This window comes from Talpa europaea, assembly GCF_964194135.1.
Source record: "Talpa europaea genome assembly, chromosome: 10".
Lineage (NCBI taxonomy): Eukaryota > Metazoa > Chordata > Mammalia > Eulipotyphla > Talpidae > Talpa > Talpa europaea.
The window spans coordinates 117,470,668-117,492,247 of NC_140077.1; the positions used below are offsets into that span (position 1 = coordinate 117,470,668).

At 59.9% G+C, this 21,580-nt stretch overlaps 1 protein-coding gene across 1 annotated transcript in view; it reads right to left on the reverse strand.

Moving 5' to 3' along the window:
* INTU (inturned planar cell polarity protein) overlaps positions 1–19,326 on the reverse strand; it is a gene marked incomplete at both ends in the record, with an annotated part of 33,405 nt that extends 14,079 nt beyond the window's left edge. Inside the window, 4 exons of the mRNA XM_084245613.1 lie at positions 2,539–2,742; positions 3,681–3,766; positions 8,268–8,803; positions 19,238–19,326. Coding sequence (XP_084101739.1) covers positions 2,539–2,742; positions 3,681–3,766; positions 8,268–8,803; positions 19,238–19,326 — 915 coding nt within the window. The remainder of the gene's footprint in view (positions 1–2,538; positions 2,743–3,680; positions 3,767–8,267; positions 8,804–19,237) is intronic.
* Between the last annotated feature and the right edge of the window lie 2,254 nt (positions 19,327–21,580).

The window sequence follows — 21,580 nt, forward strand, 5'->3', positions numbered from 1 at the left end:
TGAGAGGTTTTGCTCACCAGAAATCAACCGGCATCAAACCCTAAAAGGAAGCTTATTTTAAATCAGGGAAAATACTAGATACAGCAGGTGATTCACAGACTGCGCGAGGTTCCCAGGAGCCAGGTAGTGCCGGCAGGTGCCTGGTGCTGGCTGGAGCGTCCCCACGGCGGGGGTGCACCGTCTCCCCTCACTTTTTGGCTGGCATTTAAAGCAGCATGCTATTTTTCTCACAAGGCACATTAAAAACAGGCAAAATAAACATTTCTAGAAAGAAAATTTGGGAATTCAGAGTAAGCTCTAGCTACGCTGTTTATTTTATTTTTTTTTTTAGATTTATTTATGCATATAAGAACTGGGGTACAGGCCAGAGGTGCAGGGGGGTGGTGGTGAGAGGATCCCCCAGAGACAGAGTGGGGAGCAGAACAGGCAGATCCACTGAAATCCACGGCTGAGGGGAGCAGCAGGGAGACAGGAGCGGTCTGCTGCGCCCTGTGGGTAGCTCCCTGGCCAGGGATCGAACTCCTGCTGCAGAGGTTGCGGGCAGCTTTACAGCACGTGATTAATCCCTTGCACCACCGGGGGGGGGGGGGGGGGATGACGTTCACTGACCATACCAGTGAACTATTAACACAGCCACATGGAAGCCCCAACACCTAGAAGCTTGGTTCTTCCTTGATCGCCTGCCTGCTACAGCTTGCTGCAAGCCTTGCATGGGCTCTCGACAGGAAACGATCATGTGACATGGCACATCTTGGCAACTTTCACATTTGGACCAATTGTAACTAATAATAAAAGGGACATCCACGTTTTTTATAATTTTTTATACTCACTGAGCCCATACAATATATGCAAATTGCTACGGAATAAGCTGGCCAAGTACACGCTGCCTATCGATGATCTTTCTTGTTATATTTCCAGTGTAAAAGCAGTTACAGGCATTTCATTCTAGAGCTTAAGACACATAGGGGCTGAGATCTGCTGCGTCTGCTAAATAGGTTTAAACCTTGACCAGGACATGATCTCATTATATTCAGCCAAATATCAAATACTACTTTTTTTTTTCTTCTCTCTTTCATTTATTAGTTTTATATTATAAGATCTGGAAGGGTCAGTTTACAATTTATCAAATGCTACTTTCAAGGGATAAAGGTAAGCTTGTTGATTAGTTTTCTCCAAGTCCGAATCTTGTGGCCGGAAGAACACCAGCTTTTATTAAATATGTGACTGACAAGAAAGCAAAACGTGCCCTCGCTTGTAAAGTCACAGTGGTCACGACAGTGGTCTGAGAAACCTCTGTTCTGCCTCAGCAGCAGGAGGCGGAGGCCTGCAAAAGCCCGGCAGGCCGTGGTTCCCACCGACCTAATTAGCTGCCTAAGCCCTTGTTAGCAGCGGCACGGGGGGGGGGGGGGGGGGGGGGGGGGGGGGGGGGGCCCGGCTACGCCTCTCTGGGGCCAACGAAATCCTCTCCTAATTAAAATGTCGGCACAGAAGTGTCACGAGACAGAACCTGTTCCTTTGAGCAGCAGCGACGCGCTTTCCCAAGGAAAGAAAGGAGGCAGTGAAAGGCCTCTGTGGAGCCCCCACCAGACAGGCGCCCCGGGCTGCGCATAATGGGTGCTTAAGTGTCTCGCTCCTCTCAGACAGAAAGGATCAGTGATACGTGCAAGACATCAGAATCGCCGGCTCGGAGGCGGCGGGGTGTTTCGGGATGCAGAGACACCTCCCAGCGAGTCCCTCTTCCATTTCAGTCCCTGACCCCGTGTTGGCATCTGCAGCAACACAGGGACGGGGCAGCTGGTGAAAGGCGCGGCATGGAGGGGGCTGCGTGGGCCCCGGAGCCATGAGATGAGGCTGAATGAAGCCTCCAGACCACACTGGGGACACGGGGGGCCAGGCGGCCAGACACCGGGCAAAGCGCGCTGAGCTGTGTGAGAGGTCGAGGGGCTCCCGCTCCCGAGCACCCCTTCCCACCACGGCAGGGCAGCTGGACCTGGCTGGCAATGGGGGTGGGCAGGAGGGCAGGGCAGGCGCCTCCGAGGACCCCATCCCAGGCTTTGGTGGTGAGCCGAGGTGAGCGGCGCCTCCCGCCCCGGGGTTGGGCCGGCCAGCCCAGCAAAGACCTCTTCGGGAGGATGCGAGCTCGCCATGATTCTCCGAGAGGAGAGCTGGGGGGCCTCCCTGGGGGCGCAGGGTGAAGTCTCGGCACTATGAAGGTGTCCGCAGCCACTGCGGCCTGAGTTGGATCCCTGGCTCCCGTCTCCCCGCTGCTCCCCTCAGCAGCGCATTTCAGTGGATCCGCCTGTTCTGCTCCCCTCTGTCTCTGGTGAATCCCCTCACCCCCGCACCTCTGGCCTGCACCCCAGTTTTTGTACAAATAAATAAAATAAATCTTTTTTTAAAAAGGGGGAGAGCTGGAGTCAGTCACCCCAAGGAACACATGGAGAGCCCCAGGACCGGGGTGGGGTGCGTGGGGTGCACAGGACAGTGAGGTGAGGGGTGCTGCAGAGGCCGCAGCTCTCTGCCCTCTGGGCCGCTCACCTCTTCCCTCGATGTCTCGGAGTCGAGCTGCAGGGTCAGGTACATGACGACGTGGGGGGGGCTCGGGGCCTCCTGCGGACCCCCCGCCGCTGCCCCTCCCCACAGAATTCTCGCCAGCTCAGTAGTGCTCGTCTGCGCCTTTCTCTGTCGGGGTGGCGACACCTCCTTTTTCACAGCATATGCATTTTCGAAGGTGAGTTTCACCTTTAAAGATGAAAACAGGGTGATTTTCACAAAGAAGGGTCCGCCTGCGCGCCTCCCCCCAGGGCCTGGAGGGCGGCTCCACACACCGGCCGAGCTATTACTCGGAAAGTGTCTGTGTGGACGAGGCCGGCAGAGGCACTGGACGTCCTCGCTGTGCTCTTGGCCACCGGGACAGGCAATGGCCGGAGCCGCGCTGGCGCGGGCGGCAAAACAACAAGAAGCTGGAAGGACAGGAGCGGCTGTGCGGGGCGCGGAGGCCGGACCCACCACCCGAGTGAGCTCCCGGCTGACACCCAGGGGTCCTTATCACAAGTAAAACACCCACTTGACGCGATGGCGGCCGTTCTGAGTTCCGAGTGGCGGTCACTGAGCAAGGCTGGGCCCTCCTCTGCGCCTGGAGCGGCAGCCTGTCCGCTCTGACCGGGCAAAACCCCACACACGGATTTCCTTTTCTGAGCAGGTGGGGAGGGAGCTGAGGTCCGAGCTCCTCAGTGCAGGCAAGGTCTGATTCAGGTTGGGGCGGAGCGGGCGGCCTGCGTGGAGGGGGGCGCTGAGCAAACGCACTGGCCACGCGGGGGGCCACGCCTGGACGGTCGGTCGGTCGTTTCTTCGCAAAGCTGTCAGTCACCCCAGCGAGAGCCGCCTCTCCCGGGCTTGCTCTCTGGCCGGCGAACCTGACGCCCAAGGACGTGCCCGGGGAATCAGAGCACGGCGTCCACGGCCGGCACGGAAGGGCAGTTGCGGGGGGAACGTCAAGCAGGAGGAAAAAGAAGCAAAGAGCCGGCGCGCTGTGGAGGCGTCTGCAGCCCCCTCGCTCGTTCAAGCGCCCCGGCCCGCCAGCGCGGCCGGCCGGCCCCTCACACACGCCGGCTCTGAGCACTTATCAGAGGAGACGGCGCCAGACGCACCCATCGGGAGCTTCTCAGAAATGCACCCACCTGTGCTGGCCCCGGGACGCAAGACAGGACCCTCTCCACGCTCTCTGCGGTGACCTCGACGTCGTTCACAGCCACGAGGACGTCACCTGGAGAGAGAGTCATGTGGACGACGGCCCTGGGGCCCCAGAAGCTCTCCAGCCAGGGGTGGGGGGCCACCAGGGGCCTGCCCGGGGCCTAGCTCAGCGCGCTGCTGCGCCTGCTCAGCCCCGCACCGGGCACCGCCCGAGGCGTCAGAGGGGAGCGCCCCACAGGTGGGAGAAGCACAGAACTCCAGAGAACAAAAACCAGGTACCTCACCCAACAAAAGTGGCCTGAGCCACGGACACGCTGGATGAGGGCGAGCAGAAGAGGCCTCACAGAGGCGCAGGTGGGGGAGCCAGCACGGGACAGAGAGAGCCTGGCTCTTAGGGGCGTAGGAGAGCCGAGGGGCTGCCCCTCCCCGCCTTCTGCCCCGGGGAGGTTGGCAGCCTGTCCCAGGCTGGGCGCTCGGGCTGGACACCCGGCCTCGTGCCGGTCACTCATCACAGCACGTGAGCAGCCTGGTGACTCTTCAAGCAAGAACTGGCAAAGGACGACACATTGCCAATTTCAGATCAACTTGGAAAAAAGTAACATTCCCTTTACTTCTTTTTAAGTAAGTGATTAAACACGTGTGTGCATCAAATTCTTTACAGCTGCGAAGATCATGAAAAAGGATCAGCGAGCCCAGTTTGTTTCATACAAGCCCCTTCGAGACGGTTCTAACTTAGAACATTGAGAATGTTCCACAACCTTGACCTTCCATGACTGTCGGAGGCTCCCCCAGCCCTCCGTTCTCCCTCAACGCTGGGGGCCCAGTTCGGCCGCGAGTGTCCGGAGTGTCCCGCAGGCGCCTCCAGAGCCAGCAGCCCGGAGGCGAGTCTGAGAGCGAGCCCGGGGCAGGCGCCAGGGAGGGAGCCGGAGACGTTTTCTCTGCTATGAAAGAGCTGTAGGATCCCACTTCTCTCTGTCCCAGAGTTTGTTCCCTTGCTATGGGTGCCCCCCTGGGGAGACAGGGACAGATTCTGAGCCCACGCGGGGAGCCTGTCCAGACGGAGAGGGGCGGGGCCCAGCTTGGATCGTTGAGGGAAAACCGGGCCTGGGGACTGAGGGGCAGAGAAATGGGGGCGCTTCTTCCATCAAGACAGGCGCCAGGACCCAATACAGGAAGAGGGTGATCACGGGCTGGGCCCCACCCCTCACCGTGGCTGGTCACTGGAGAACACCCGCCCTTCTCCTCCGGGCTGGCAGGTGGACGTGCTCGGGCAGGGCTGGGGCCGCTGCTCTGCCCACCGTGCGGCCCGACGCCCAGGCTCACAAAGTGCTTCCGAAATGAGGTCCTGACTGCTGACTGTAGGAGCAAGGACTGCGTGAAAATACAGCACCGGGGAATGCGCTTTATCTTTTTTGCACAATTGTATTTTCCAAACTGTCTGCAACAAGCATATACGATTACTGTTTCACTGAGAAAAAAATTTAAACTCACGTTTTTAGTAAAAGAAACCCACCGCCATGGCAGGCCGCGTGGCGGACGAAGGGACCTTGCAGCTGTGGGTGAGGATCGTGAGCTGGGAGGCCCCAGGAGACCCGACGGGACACAAGTGTCTCTGGGGGGTGTGCTATCAGCCGGAGGCTGGGCCCGGTGGGGACCGGCAGCCTCTACAGCCGCCCAGGGAGGTACCTGCCCCGCGTCCACCTTGTGCAGGACGGCCCGGACACCCTGAGGTCCTGCTGAGCCCTGGGGCAGCGCTGACCTCCACTCTGTGAGGTGGTCAATGTGTCGTTCTGGTTTGGTTTTTGCTTTTGATTTACTTTTTTGTTTTGGGGGAGATTTTTATTTTGTGTGTGTGTGTGTGTTTCCCTTTAAAGGGTGTTGTTTTAAACCACTGAATTTTGGGAAATTTCATGGCAGTGAAAGAATAGGCATCCCCAGCCCACCAGTGCCAGGGCGTGCCAAGGCGGGGAGCAAGTGGGGCTGGCGCAGGAGCCGTAGCTGGGGACAGGGGGGAGGCCTCGGGAGCAATAAACGGGGGGTGCACAGCACCGGGAAGTGTGTGGGGAACGGGGTGAGGTCAGACTGTGATCTACTGCGTCAGGTCAACTGAGTCAACCTTGACGTCAGGGCAGAGGCCCAGATTCCTTACAGCTACCTCGTGCCGTTCTATACGCACAAGCCAGCGCCCCTGCTGACACAGCCCTGAGCGCTGAGAGAATGAATTTTATTTACGTTTTGAGCTCTAGTCTGGGTCTCATCCACAGCATGCAGACTCCACACCAGAGACAATCCAGGCCCTCCCAGCCTGGAGCCCTAGGAGTCCCGGCTGGGGCCCGGGCACCGGACTCTCACTCAGAAGCCCTGGTGGACGGAAGTCCCTGACCCTCTCCCTGATGGTGGGGGGGTGGGCGGGGGTGGGGGGGGGGACATGCACCATTGATGGTGGGGGGGGTGGGGGGGTAGGCGGGGGTGGTGGGGGGGACATGCACCATTGTGGTTCTCGTGAGATGGAAAACAAAACAATAAGGGTGCTGGAGAAATCGCTGGGGACCCCAGCACTGGCCTTAGTCTCAGTCATTACAAACCTTCACACAAGTGAGGCATGAAGGCCTTTTATCCTTGGAAGACTCACAACTAATAGGGATTTTTATGCTGGTATGTAGTTTTTAGAATTGGAATTTTAATCACCAATAAATAATTAATTTTATGGAGATAAACACAATTTCATTAACATACATTTACATTTAATAAATAATTATGATGTAATTGTTTCAATAATTAAAACGATGAACATGCTTAATTTATGAGTACTTTCTACTTAATAAATGATCAAACATGAACTTATTAAATTTAAATGACCATATTTCTGCCTGAAATGTTCATGCTTTTAATTTTTTATTACTACTGAAAAAGCCTTCAAGGAGTGTTTCCCTCCTGGCCCGTGGGGCAGCGCCTTGCCATGAAGGGCCAGCGAGTCAGCGCCCTCCAGGTGGTCTCGCTGCCCCACGCCCTGCTCGGCCTGGAAGCGCTGGACGCCAGCCAGCTCCAGCTTCTGGCTGAGGCCCGACCACCACGGGATCTGCTCGTCAAACATCACGCCATCAGTTCCTCTAACCACAGAAAAAGGTCCAGGCCACTCGGGGCTGGCAGGGGCACAGAGGGCGTCTGACCGGCTTGGCCCACTTCTTTAGGGTGAAGGCCTCAGAGCGGATGGACTGGGTGGAGTGGCACACTGGGCAGGCTGATGCCACTGCGGTTACTGGCTGAAAGGACGCAGCCACTTCCTCTCGTTGCTGCAGGGAGGGGCGCTCTGTTCCCCTCCCCCACCCAGGGAGCATGAGGCAGGAGCACGGTGTGGCCAGGCCCAGCATGGCCAGCGCAGCATCCCCACCAGCCCACACAGGGTTCTGTGGGGAGCCACAGACAGGTGGGGGGTGGCTGCAATTACCTGGAAGAGTCACTGCCCTGGTCTGTGGGGGTGCCACGGGGTGGCCGTGGGCTAAGGTGGGCCTCCATGTGGCCGTGGGGTTCCGAGGGCACAGCGGAAGCCGCATCACCCCGTGAGCCCACCTCTCCAGCCGCTCCGGCCACAGCAGCAGGCCCGCCCACCCGGCTCTGGACCCGGCTCGCAGCTTCCAGCCAGCCCCGGTGCCCAAGAGGAGCTGCCCACCAGTTTTGGACCCGTCTGTCCCCGCAACTCGACTACTTTCTCCAAGTAACTACACCCGGCGTGGTCTTTGTAATCCTAGAACTGAGCAGGTGCTCAATAAAGCATTTGTTGAACGAACGAACGCACACGAAATTCAGATGTCAAGTAAGATCTATTCTTAAGTGTTTCGAAAGTCTCCATCAAAATTCCTTTATCACAACTCGCAGGCGGGCTCGGCCTGAGACTCGGCTTTTAGGATAGTTGATAACATGTGAGCGTCATCACTAACATCCTCACCTATGACTAGTGTATCTTTGAGCAAAAGCTGCCTCGCCCCGGTCCAGCCCCTCCCACAAGTGACCGAAGACATCAACACGTTTTCTAAGCAACTCAAGCATCTTCCGGCAGCGTAAGGCGCGCCGGGCAAACGATATGCTCGTCTGAGCACACGCTCTGACTGGCGCGTGGGTTTACCGTCCCCTCAACACGGAGATGTCCGTGATAAGCACCTGTGAGAGGAGATTTCCATCCCACACCACCACGGCTCGGCCGACGGGAAAGCTCAAAGCCATGTAAGAACAGTGTCCTCCAGGGCAAGGCTGCAATTTAAAAGTATTTCTAAATACCTTTAAATCACATCTGTTTGTACCATGGTATTGGACACGGGCCCCCAGACCTCGAACATCACTGTGCCGTCAGCTCACGTCCCAAAGTGAAGGCGATGTCTGAAATTCATAGCCCAGAAGGCGCAGGTTCCCCCGGCCTGCCAGATGCCCGCCCCCGCACGGTGGCCTGCCTGAGGAGTGCCAGCCCCCAGCGGCCCTGTGCGGAGCTCCAAGTGGCCCTTGCGCCCTGCCTGCCCACCCCTCCAAGGCGGGGACCCCGCATTTGGGGCACCAGGCCGGGAGAGCACGGCCACACTTACCGATGATGACCTGGCCGCTCTTCATGGCAGGGCCCCCGGGTCGCAGGCCGTGCACCATCAGCCCGGCCCCTGCGCCCGGCCGCCCCGGCCTCCTCCAGCTCCACTTGGTCTGGTGGATGATCCCCAGCAGGGCCTCCAGCAGCCTGGGCGCCTCCTTGGCCTTGGTGGCAGCCAACGTCCGGGGGTTCACGTAGACACTCACGTCTTTGTATCGCTGCTGGACCACGACCCCCGCCCTCGGGTGGGACTGATGCTTCAGGATGGACACTGGGCCCTGGGCGCAGCTATTTTTCTTCTTGGAGTGCTTGGGCAAAAGCTTTTTGCTTTTCAAAATTTTGGTGAAGCGCTTGAGCGTGGGTTCACTCTTCTGCCCCGCCTCCAGGTCGCCCTCGATGATGACCTCCTTCTCGCTGAACCTGACGCGGGTCCCGGCGGGCGACTCGGGGAGCAGGCTTTCCTCCTCCTCCTCGCTCAGCTCCAAGTAAAACAGCTCCCCGTTCTGCTGCACGCTGTCCAGCCACTCGGGCTCGAGGTCACTGTGGAGAGGAGCAGACAGTCTGACGGCAGCCGGGCCTGAGGAAACGGCGGTGTCTCCCTGGGGGGGCGGGGGCCGGGGGCAGGGGTGGAAGCGCCCTGATTATTTCCGTCTCCTTCCCATTTCTAATTTATCGTGCGCCTCCACTTTGTTTCCCACTATACAACCTGGAGGAACGGGGAGCGGAGGAGACGGAATCCTCTCCTGGGAGCTACGGCGACAGAGGAGAAAGCAATAAAGGAAGAGACGGCCCCTTCTACAAGCTGCGGTTTTGCTGGACTTCTGTCAATTAACTCAGCCCGTTAGCTAATGTCACTGGACGGTAATTTACATCGGGACTCAAGCGTGCGAGTCTATCCAGACGTAAGTCCTTGGAAACTGCACGTGCAAACCCCTCCTTCCACTGTCAGGTGGATGGACGCTCACCCACCGCCCCCAGCGGCCTTTGTGCGCACAATAAAGTTCCGGAAAAGAAACGTTCCCCTTCACGAACCGACACCCCTGCTGAAAACCGGTTCATAACCACGTTAACAGCGGCCGCGCCTGCAGCCCGGGATTTCGGGGGACGCCCCTTGCGCCCAGCTGCCGCGGGAGAGGCCAGCCGCGCCCAACCCATTCCTCACAGGGCTGTTAAATGCCTTTTAACTGGGAAGCAGCCCATGAAAAAACAAAATTATTGTTACTAACTGCCCGCAACGGCATTAAACGGACGCGTCCTCGGATAACCAAGCTCGTGTGACCCTCGACCCGACCCCACGCCGTGGCCTTGCTGGCTGCAGAGGAAAGACGGATGCGGACAGACTTCAGAAACGCGAGCTGGATTCTGGTGGGAAGGTCTGATCTGTGTGCGAATCACGGGATCCGATGGGAGACATTTCTCTTTTTTGCAATTTTTTTTAGCAACTCTGGTTCTTTTAACCGAGAATCCAAGGGCTCTTCTAAATACCGTGAAGATTAAGCCTGAAACCACACTGTCCTATTACTCGCCCTGGCACTGACCACGCCTTTGCCTGAAGGTGACCCGGACGCATCCTGAGCACCAGGAGCGGCGCTTTGACGGCCTGACAACTGGCGTTCCCTGCCCTCGCCGGCTCGGGGGCGCCATGTGGCCCTGGGCACTGAGGTCCCGTAGAGAACAGCAGCCCCGAGCCAGCTGCCCAAGCCCGCCCCGCCCGGGACCAGGACCAGGCCACAGTTCTACACGGTCACGTGTGAGGACATCTGCCCACGGAAAGAGTGAGCGGACCCGCTTGCTGTGCAGCTCCCTCTGCGCCTGAGGTGCCCCAGGGACGGGCGCTGAGACACAGCTTCCTCCTGCGAACCTGAGGCTCGTCTCAGCCTCTCAGACCTGAAGGGGAAACACTGGGCCCAGGCCAGCACTGGCGGTGGAGCCCAGGCAGTGCCCGCACTGGGTCCGGCAGGATCACTGGGTCAACACGTCGCTTCCTCCAGTGGGAAGTCGCCAGAAGGAATCAGGACAGCCCCTGGCAGTGGAGGCAGAGGAGACCCTAAGGGAGGTTCAAGAGGATAAGCAGCCAGGAGGGGGCTGTGAGCTGACGGGGAGAGGGGAGGGTTCCAAGAGGCACCAGCAGTGGAGGCCTGAGGGGCCACATCCAGGGCTCCATGGACATCCAGCGCTTCGCTGGTCAATACACCGTGTCTGCGTCGCGCGACATGAATGTCTACGCCAGGGTCAGGTCTCTGCCGGAGCCACGCCAGTAACGACCCTCCCTGACCGTTCGCCCCTCAGCCAGGGGGCCGATCTAACCCTGGCAGAAGCAAATCAGAGGCCAGCAGACATTTTGTTGGAGCACTTCAAGGCACTTTTGAAAACATCGACGGGCAGAGAGCTCTCTGCGGAGTGTAGGAGTGAGGCACAGAGGTGCCAAAGGGGGGCCGAGAAAGGAGAAGTTAAGGCCAAGGGGGATGACAAGGGGTCGAGGAAGGGGCGGCACTTCAGTGGTGGCCAGAAGAATGGGTGTGCACGCCAGGCCTGCGTGTGCAGGTGTGGGGTGGGAAGGAAGACGGGAGAACAGACGCATTCTTGCTGCCCTGGGGACCTGGTCTGAATGTCTTTGCCCCCCACCCCCAACCTTCCCCGCCAGGTGATGGAGTCAGGAGGCGGGGCCTTTGGGGGGTGATCAGGTCTAGATGAGATCACGGGGGTGGAGCCCCCAGGAATAGGTTCCTGCCCCGTGAGATGGGAGCGGGGGAGTCTGCCCCTCCTCGCCCTGCAGATGTGGGGGACCAGGAGTCAGCAGTCTGCATGCCAGCCGGGCCCTCGCAGAGCCTGGACTCAGCATCCCAGCTACGGCTCCTTCGGACTGTGAGAAATAAACGGTGGTGTACACGTCACCCAGTCGGTATTGTTAAAAATAGCGGCTGAGCTAAGACAAGAAGGAATACGGTGGCTGGGAAGAGGAAGCGTCAGAGGGGAGATCAGCAGGGCCGGGGCTGACACAGGGCGCGGCCGCACCCTCAGGCTTCTCCTGGGAGTGGAGCAGAAAAACTATGTTGTTAGAGAACCTTTAGGTTCACAGGAAAAAAAGGCATTTTCCATGGACTCCAAGGCCTCAGGCAACAGCCCCTCCATGATCCGCACCCCCGCCCCCCCAGCCCCAGCGGTTTCCGTCCAGGGACCACCCCCTGCTGCCCGCTGCCCACCGCCCTGCCCACAGCCCAGTTCCCACCGGGGTTGGGGGGGGTCTGGGCCCGGACAAAGGTGGATGACACGTCCCCACGGGGCGCCGTGGGCTGACGGCGGCTCCGGACCTGAGCTCTCCCACCACTAGGCACCTCGAGCTGCCACTGGCTCCAGAAAGGCGCTGGGCCCTTAGGGTCAGGGAGAGGCTGCCCCCGGGCCGCGGGCGCGACCACGGGAGCCGGGCCTGGCACTCGCCCCGCCCGGGGTTCAGAGACGGCACTGGGGTGCCACGGGGCACCCCGGGGTGCTGGGGGACGCAGGACACCGGCCGGGCCGTCGGTCCCGGGAACGGCACAGCCCTCCGGGCGCGAGCCCGCGGGGACCTGGACGCGCGTGGGGGCCCCGAGGGCCGGGCCGGGCCGGGCCGGGCCCGCGAGCGCAGCCGACGGTGCCGGGCACTGTCCGCCCCCCGGGCCACGCCCACAGGCGCCCCGCGGCCAGCTCCGGCCCGGCCCGCTTCGCGCCGGCGGCGATTGTCCCTCCGCGCGACCCTTACTCGCCGCTGCTCGCGGAGCCGTCGGACTCGGAGTCGCTGGCCCGGTCCCCGGCACCGTCCTCCCCCTCTTCGCCGGGGGGCCGGTGGGCGGGGAGCGCCTCCGGGCTCCCAGGAGAGCCGCCCGTCGCGGGCGACGCCACCCCGCGCCCCCGCGGCTGCCACAACGGGACCCCGGAGCCGCCGCGCCCGCGCGCCGGGGCCGCCATGTTGCCGCCACGCGCAGGCCGGCCACGTGACCGCCTCCCTTCGCCGTGATTGGCTGGCCCTGGTTGCCGGGCGACGGGGAAGCGTCGGGGAGCGCTGGGAACACGGAACCGAGAGGGGAGTCGAGTTTCCCGAGGGCGTCTCGGTGGGCGGGAGGGGCGGGCGCCCCGGTCGGTTTCCGCAGACGCTGTGCCCGGGCCAGGGCTGCCCTGGAGAAGAGAAACGGCCTGTCCGCCTCCCGGGGCTCTGCCTGGGGGAGGGGTCTGGGGGTGCGCGTCCAGGTCGGGGTGTGGGTCAGAGCCTGCGTGGGGTGTGGGGTGGGGCACTCGCCAGGCTCGCCCTTTAGGTGCTAATGTAAACGCCACCCGTTGCTGCTGGTTTCCACGAGTGTTTCCCAAATGCCGGAACACATGACAGAGCTCCCAGCAGATGCTGGAAAGCGCTTCGATATTGCTAAGTCAAGCGTCTGCTCATTTTCTAAGGCGGCATTTTATAATCTGATGAAGCGTTCTCTTTCCTGAAGTAGGTAAAACCACCTGTCATCTGCAAATACCTACTGTAAGTGGTTTTTAAGTACAAAACAGTAACATTTCTTGAGAGTCAGCCGCTCCTCCAACTACTTGTTCTCTTTCTATACACTAAGTGTCAGCCACAAACTCCAGGAGGGCACCAGAGAAGTAAAATATGATTGTTTGAACTCAAAGAGTTGTAATTCAGGGTGCACTGATTCAGCTAGAAACCTAAACTATACCCCAAAGAGGAGTAAATGTCAGGGTAGTTTTAGAGAAGAGGGGAATGGTGGGGGCAATGGGGTGAGGTCATGGTGAAACAAGGTCAGGTTGGAGGGGCCCCTGGTAAAATGGGCAGTGCCTGGATCACAAGGTGAAGTGATCAGACACGAGATCTCTACCCCAGTCCTTTCAAGGAGGATATTATTCTTGCTGGCTTGTCAGACAGTTGGGCCTTTGGCCCAGCCCACGTAAGCAAATTCCTCTGGAAATGGCTCCATTTTTAAACAACCCCACTTATGTTAACTTATTGCATAAGTATTCTCATGCTATTAAATAAGAAGCCCTGCACTAAAGTAAGGAAACTGGTGCTTAGAGGTTTTCTGGCTGCTTAATGCTCACGTGGTTACCAGGCAAAATTTAGGTTAGAACTGAACTGAAACAGGTTAGATTCGAACCTGAGCGATTAACCACGAGATTATATTTTCTTGGTGGAAATAAGATTTATCTGAAGTTATCTTGTTCTTTCAGGGTATTATGTTCTAACAGCCAGGGTCTGGGGAGTGGCAGCACCCGGAGGCTCAGTGCCACGGGTGGGGACTCAAAGGAACCTGGGCACTAGAAACAAAACTGACACTTTGAAGCTGCAGTTTCATTTCCTACATCACATTACATGTTCAGTTTGCAAGTAACTGTGCCTGTTCCGGAAGCCATCGTCTCCGTGAAGGACAGGGCTGTCCAGGAGCCTGGAGAAGGACGTGGGAACCTCTAGTTCACATGCCCTAGGGAGACTTAGGTTCAAGCAAACTTGGGAAACAGCGCTAAGCCACCCCCAGTTCTGTGCCTGCAGGCACCAGCCATGGCCCCACCAGGTGGCCCATCCCCACACCTGGCTTAGAACCTGGCATAGAGACCTCGCATCTTCGCAGCCCTGGGCAAATCCAGCTTTCCAAGCCATCTTATTTCCTCGTGAATTCAGAGAGTGTGCCAACCACACACTGCTTGGAATCCAAGGGGTTAATGAGCATAGATGACCTGGCAGTGAGACCTCACTGCTTATGTCTCCCCCATGCACAAGGCTCTGCCCGGTGGAGTGCTCGCATCCGAATACTACACTTCAGGACCTGATTCAAATAGAACCTGCCAAGAAGCATTCCCAGACTCTTCCTGCTTAGTAAGAATTCTTTCCATTCTTTTTTTCAAAAATTTATTTCAGTTATTTAGGCATATAAGAACTGGGGTGCAGGCCAGAGGTGCAGGGGGTGAGAGGGTTCACCAGAGATAGAGTGGGGAGCAGAACAGGCGGATCCACTGAAATCCACTGCTGAGGGGAGCAGTGGGGAGACAGGAGGGGTCTGCTGAGCCAAGTGGGTCAGCTCCCTGGCCGGGGATTTAACTTGATGGGGGAAAGGATGTCCTGAGCAAACTCCATACAGGCTTTGTGGACCCCACCCCCAAGACACTGGGAACTACAAATCCCGTGATCACCAAGGGGAGGGTTGCGAGGACCTGAGGGCGGAGTTAGGCAACTAGGCTCTCTCAGTTTGGGTATTTAACTGGCCATTTTGGGGGGCGGGGTGTCACTGGCTTGGCTAGGAGGTGTGCTAGGTTTTTGCCAGCTGGGAGGGTCATTGGGATTCCAGGTCAGCGGAACCGGCAGGACGCATTAATGCACTTATCTCCCTCTTTTCCCCCCTGAGTTATTCATTTCCCCAGTTCTTCCCTTGTAAATAAACCTTTTATCAACCTTTTGTGTGTGTCTGCAGTTTAGCGTTCATAGGTCCCCTTTAACACGCAGATGAGGACCCACAGTCAGGCAACCCCATTTTATATCAGGGTTTGCCCTGTAACACAGTCAGGCCTCAGTGGCTGGTGATAGCTTGATGATGCTGAGACTTAACCCCTGTGCCACCAGGGAGGCCCTCTTCTTTCCACTCGTATCTCATGAAGTTCTAATATCAGTCTCTCTAGTATCCAAATTATTTATGAAGATATCTGTCTCTGCCAGCCAGTGACAAGCTCCTCCAAGGCAAGCCTAGGTACCCCCCCAATCCTTCACCATCTACACAACTGAACCTGAGCAAGAAAAGCCACACACAAACCTGCCTGTCATCGATGAAATGTTCCATCCCACCAGCCAGTTCTTTGCGTTGTCATCTTCCTTGGCTAATTTATTTCTATTTGTTAGTTTGATGAACCATCTTAACTCCCTCTCCCCCCACTCAAAGTTACCACTTTACTTGGCCTTTCACAAAAGAGGACCCAACTGCAAGCATTTTGGGTCATTAGTTCAATTTTTAGGATGTAGCATCAGCCAGTCAGATTTCGAACTTTATCTTTCATTTTCATGCTAATATTTAACAACCTTACATGTATGGGGAGAATGAAGAAAGGAAAAGGTAAGATACCATTTCAGGGCATATAGAAGAATGCTCTGTCTCACAATTAGCGATTTCTGGAAGACATAAAAGACTTAAACTGAGGTGGTTCTCATTTTATTTCCATAGATTACCATCTCTGCTGGCAAACAACACAATCCCGACAGAAAATGCTCCAGATGAGGCAGTTAAGTATTTAGTATCCTCAGCCGGCCAGAGGGCTCTGTCCCTAGCAGTGGTAACAGAAGCCGGCAGAGGACACCTGAGCAGGGAGGGCATGGCCACTGACGATGTTAAACTGCAAGGCCAAACTTCAGGTAGGAGTGCTCTGTCAGGAGCTGTAACTGTAACCATGGAAATAATTTGTGAATGATGTGGTAAACCAATGGCCACCGTCATTTTTAAAATCACAAGTCATTTGCAGACCAGCACAATAGCATTTTAAGAATTGAGACCATGATGTGGAATTTTTAAAAAATTGGCATGGAGCCATAACGTATAAGAACAATTTGTTTATGGACTAACATCTAACCCGCCTCTATGAAATTCGACCTTGTCCTCAGGCCACCGGCTCTTCACGTGAGTAACACTGGGGCGCAGACGAGAACCGCAAGGAAGAGGAAGCGTGACGGCGCGTGAAATTCAACCCAAGCCCTAGTTGGTTCTCTCCTGCTTGTCGAGGGCCACCGGGGAGAGGGACAGACAGGCCCGACTGTCAAGGAGCATCCGGTGCCTCATGAGAATCACAGCGTCCGCGCCACAGTCATCTGGACACGAGAATGCTGGGGGTCTGAGCACCAGGTGTGCCCCTCAGAGCAACGGGCTCCCCCTACTCCTGCAGTGACCCCAGTGAGTGAGGAGGGAGCCACGTCTCCCTGTGGACAGCAGACACCCGCCTCCGCCCTGCTCTTCCAAGGAGAAGGCGCCAAGCCAAGCCTTTGCCTGTAGGCGTGGGCGGCTGAGAGAGGCTGCACTTCCATGATTGTAGTAGTCACTGGCAGAGCTCACAGGGCATTCCGTTCATCAGGAATACGCCCTCGGGGTGTTGTTTAGCCCCAAGGTCTGGAGAGGTGACCAAAATAAGGACTCCAGGCCATCAAGCATTCTCAGGGTGCCTCCTGGCCGAGCTGGCCTGGGGCAGCGTCGCCCTCAGGAGAGCCAAGTCTCCTTACGGGGTTTCCCCAGAGGCGTGGGACTAGCTCTTTTCGTGTGTTTTAATTTTTTAAAGGCAGTTGTTAACATCACTCCTCATATTTGATGAGGTCCATCATCTGAAGCGGCTGGGCGCTGCCCTGTGAGGAGGGGAGAGGCCCTTCTCCCGCAGAGGGGTGGTAAAATAGAGTCAAGTTCAAAGTCCTGCCGAGTCTGCCTGCCGAGAAACGGATCCGTGGCTGATTAGATCGCGCTAAAATCCCGCAAATATTAACAAGCACTAATAGGATAATTTTGATACTTCTTTTAATGGAGATTCCAGGATTTGTTCATTCACTTATGTGAACTTGATTGAGAAATGCGAGGCTGCATTTTCCTGGGCTCAGACATGTCTAAGTGACTTTCTCCGAAAGGATGGCTGAATATTTTTTGCTGAGTGACTGTTACTTGAACATGTTTTGAAGCTACCACCTCACACTGAGAAGTTTGCTGCAATTTTGGTTTGGCCGACTTATTTTCAAAAGCACAACCACTCACGCTCTGCAGTCTGAAAACCATATTTGCAATGAAAAATATACAATTTAAAAAATAAACACAAGACCTACCCTTTAAAATAAGATGTAAAAATACAATAGAATTGTAACAGGGTGGTCCCCAGGAAAGGGGGAGGTTCCAGGTTCCCTGCCCCACCCAAGGGAGGGTGGAGCTGAGCAGGAAGAGGAGAAGCTGCAGAAGAGACTGAGGAAGGAAGCAGGATGGAGCCAGGAGACCTGGAGGAGGCGCATGGAGCCTAGAGACACGTGAAGAAACTGCACTTGTCTTTTGGTCGTGGACGGGGTGACACAGATGTGGGTGAGACCCATGGGGAGGTGACCATGGCGGGTTTTATCTTGATGTTGATTTTGCTCCTTTCCTTCCGGGCTTGTCTGGTTGTTTCTGGCCCTTTTCTGTGGGTCCCCACTGGAAGATGCTTTAGACTTGCGGCAGGCTTTGGGGCCTTGCTCTGGTCCAGTCCCATTTGGATGGACTTTTACCCACGAGGGGACGGGTAACTTTGGGTGCTTCATTGAGAAACTAGACTCTTTGCCTTACCTGTATTGTTTCCTAGTTTTATTAAAGTTCCTTCCCCTTAAAGTCTCCTATGTTTTCTGTTGATGCAGCGTATGGCAGAACCCATTTAGAATAGGCAGGTTTGCGGGGTTTGGGCAAACCCCTTTGGGCAAACCCCTCTCCCTGTCCTATAACAGATTCATCGGCTATTTTTTCTTGTCTATACATTTTTCTATGACTCAAGGGTTTTTTGATGCAGTTGCCAAAACCATGTAGCTACCTCACACGGGATGTTTTAAAGGAAAAACAGCATTTTATAAAGCTGATATCAAACATAAGCCACACACTGGTTTAGTTCATGAGAATGGAGGCGTGGAGACACTTGAAGGACTATCAATTTCTTTGACACTGTGTCTAAACTAATCTCCATATAGGTCAGCAGAAGACATTTGATTAAATACAAACTTGTATGAAAAAACAGCTTTCCGTGTAAAAAGAGGCACTAATGAAAATCATACGTTGCAAAAACGAGAGGGTTTTCCTGTGAGGCTGGAAACCTGGCGCTGGCAGCGTGACCGGCAGCGGCCACCAGAGTCCGGTGCCGCTCCGGGCGCCCCTGGCTGTGGGAGCACCTCCTTGTCCTTCCGGAGAAGTAGCTTTTCCTACTCTGAGCAGGCCTGTTCCAGAAACACTCTGCTACTTGCTTCCCGACAGTCTCCAGCGCGGTGGAAACACATCCTCTCGCCCTGGGTGGGTCATTGGGCGATTCGTGTTGTGGATTTAAGGCCCCGCAGCAGGAATCAGCCTGGAAGTTCTGGGCACCCGGAGTCCAGCAGGAGGGGTCTGCAGAGCATGCCAACACCTCAAGCAGCTGGCACAGTGCCGGGTGAGTGTGTTTCCAGCTCTGGCTCGGGGATTGCTCCCAGGCTACCATTTTATCACACGCGGGGAGAAGCCACCCCCCTGGCGCTGGGCTCTGGGGAGTGGACCAAACCAGGGTGGAGGACTCAGCTTTGGGAGGGGGCTGGGGGCTGGGGCCGTCCCAAGGGCTTGCCCCTCAGGCCTCGGGCAGCGTTGGGACCGGCTCCTGCGGCTTCCAGGGCTCACAGGGTCCCCCAAGGCTGGCAGGTGACGGGTTGCCCCGGAGACTCAGCCAGCCACACTGGCGCCTCACCCGCCGTGTCCCTCCCCCAGAGGCTTTGCCCCCTGCGGGTCTGGGCTCCAGGCTCCCGCCGCCGGCCGCTGTCCCTGGCTGCTGTCCCCTCTGGCCGCGCCACGACGCCCTGTGCTGACCAGCCGCCCTCCCTGGGCGCCGCCGGCCATAGCGCAGCCGCGCCGGGCGGAGGGGGCTTCTCAGCCTCGCCCGGAAACCCTCAAATTCCTCTCGTGTGCGGCATGTCCGCGGGGAGCCGAGGGGCCCCCCAACCCCGCACCACCAAGTCCAGCACCGACCCGCGGCCCCCCCTGGGAAGCGCTCGCGCCCTCGCCGCTGCACGGGGCGAGTCTGCCGGGGCGGCCCGACGCGAGGGGTCTTGGGGTTCTGGGGCCCGACGCGAGGGGTCTTGGGGTTCTGGGGCCCGACGCGAGGGGTCTTGGGGTTCTGGGACACGCCGTCCCTCCGCCTTGCAGGCTGCGCGGCCTAGAGGGAGCCGGAGCCAGACGCTTCCCGCTGGACCCCCGGTCAGGCGCCCCCCACGGCGCCCCCCGCCCCGCGGGCACTGACCTGTGCAGGAGGACGCGCTGCACCGAGTCCAGGTCCTGCAGGCTCCGGGGCGCGCGCTTGGGGAGGCCGGGACGGCTCCCCCGAAACATGCCCGCGGGGCCGCCCCGCCCAGGCGTGCAGGGCGCGGAGTGCTGGCGAGCCGGCCGGGGCGACCCGCGGGGTCCCCTCCCCCGGGCCCGGCGGGGCGGGGCGCTCTGGCGGGGCTCGCGGGGTCCGCGGTCCCGGGGCCCCGCCGCCGGCTCCCGGCGCCCCAGCCCCGACCGCGCGCTCCGCTGCCTGGTGCCGGCGTCGGGCGGCTGGGCAGGGAGAGGCGCGGGCGCCGCCCCCCCGCCCCCCCCCCGCCGGGGCCACCTGCCGCCGGGAGGAGCCGCCCGGGACACCCCGCCGCGGGGCGGGCGTCGGTCGTGCCCGCCTGAGCCTGTCTGTCTGGGCGCAGCGCGGGAGCAGCGGACTTGGGGACCCCAGGGTGGGGGAAAGGTGGGGCCGCCCCGGTTGGCGTGGACCGGTCATTCGGTGGCGCAGCAAGTGCTCTGACAGCACCCGGGGCCCGGTGGGGCGACGGGACACTGGGGGGACCGGGGGGCCTTTAAACAGGGCCCAGAGCGCGTCCTGGGGGCAGCGGGGGGTCTGCGGCGCCTCCGTGCGCGCGGGGGGGGGGCGGGGCGCGGCGCGGCGCTGAGGACCCCGAGGCTCCCCGCGGGGCTCGCCCCCAGGAGCTGCGGACGCGCGTGGCTCACAGAGGCCCCGGGGGTCCCCGGCCGCCCCGTCGGGGCTCCCGGCGCCCGCCACCCGCTGCCCCGGGCAGCCGCGCCCCTGGGTCGGGGAGCGCAGCAAGACTCGGCGCCGGCGAGGCCCGCGGGCCGGGCACGGGCGGACCCAGCTCAGGCCCCGCGGGACCGCGCCCCCCGCGCCCGGCGCCCCCCGCAGGGGCAGCCCCCGCCCTGCCCCGCGGCGGACGCGTCCGGGGGTCCTGACCGAGCGGCCCCTCCTGCGCCCCGGGCTCCGCGCCGGTCTCAGGGCCCTGCTGGGCCGGGGCGCGCGGGGCGGCGCGGGGCTGGGGGGGTGCCCGCCGCCCCTGGACGCCCCGCCCGGCGAGAAGCGGCCGGTCCGCAGGCGGCCGGAGCCCAGACCCGCCCCGACCCGCCCCGACCCGCCCGGACCCGGCGGCGGGACCCGCCGCGCAGCCCGCGGGCGGCCCCTGGTGGCGGCGGCGCCTCCCCCCAGCCGCGCGGCGCCCCCGCTGGAGGCTCCCCGGGACGCGAGCCCCCCGCGGGCGCCCGGCCGCCCCCCGCCCTCGTGGGCCGCGGGGAGCCCTGCCGGGGCGCACCGGGGTGGGGGGCGCGGTCCCGGGGCGCCCGCAGCTCCCGAGCAGGCTCCGGCTTCGCTCGTCCCGCACGACACGTGCGCGCCTCGACGGTCCGGGGTGCAGCCCCCGCCCGCTGCTCTGTCCCCGGGGGCAGCGCGTGTCCAGACCCGGTCACCGGCGGCCCGCGCGGGTCCAGCGGGCCAGAGCCGCGCCTCCTCCCGCGCCTGAGGCTCCGGCGCCCTTGGCTTGTCAGCCCCGCAACGAGACATTTTTGCTCTGATCCTCTTTCCATTGTGGTCTTCTGGAAGTTTCTGGGAAGCGCATTAACAGTGTGAGGTACCCCCAAATTCTGGCTCGAGCTGTAGCCGCGGAGCTGCTGTTGGAGGCGACGCGCCCCCCCCCCACCCCCCTGCAGGGCCGCAGCGTGAGGGCCCCGGGGCTGGCGTCCTGGTCAGGAGGTGGCTCTGTCGGGCGTCCCCGCCCTGGTCAGCACAGCTGGGGCCCAGCGAGATGCCGGCCCCGCCCAGACCCTGGGAATGCCGGCGCCGCCGGGCTGACAACAGGGCCTGGGGCAGCCGCGGCCCCCTGTGCTCTGTCCACGCCTGACCCCCGCGGGGCCAGTCCGGTCACGCCCCACGCCGCAGCCGGCTCCTGGGAGCTGAACGCCTCTGGCGGCAGGAGAGGTGGCCCCGAGGCCCCGGCCTCGACGTCGCAGCATCACCGAGGCCTGGCGTGCTGGCTCAGTGTCCCCAGTGCTCTGGCCGCTCCTGAGTGTCGCCGTGGCCCCCGTCACCGCGATGACGGGCAGCAGCCTGCGGCCGTCGCGCCAGCCCGGCTGTCCACCAAGGCGGCGGGCGACTTGCTGCCCGTGCTCAGCAGGCGCCTCTGGGTCTGGACTGGAGCATCCGTGGGGCCTGCTCCATGCGGTTGCCGCTGTGCCAAGCAGGGGCGCGGGGGACGCGGAGCCGATGCGCGGCGGGGGCGCTGTGAGCCTCTGCTTCCCACTTTCAGCATGGCCGCGCGGAGGGGGCCGCACG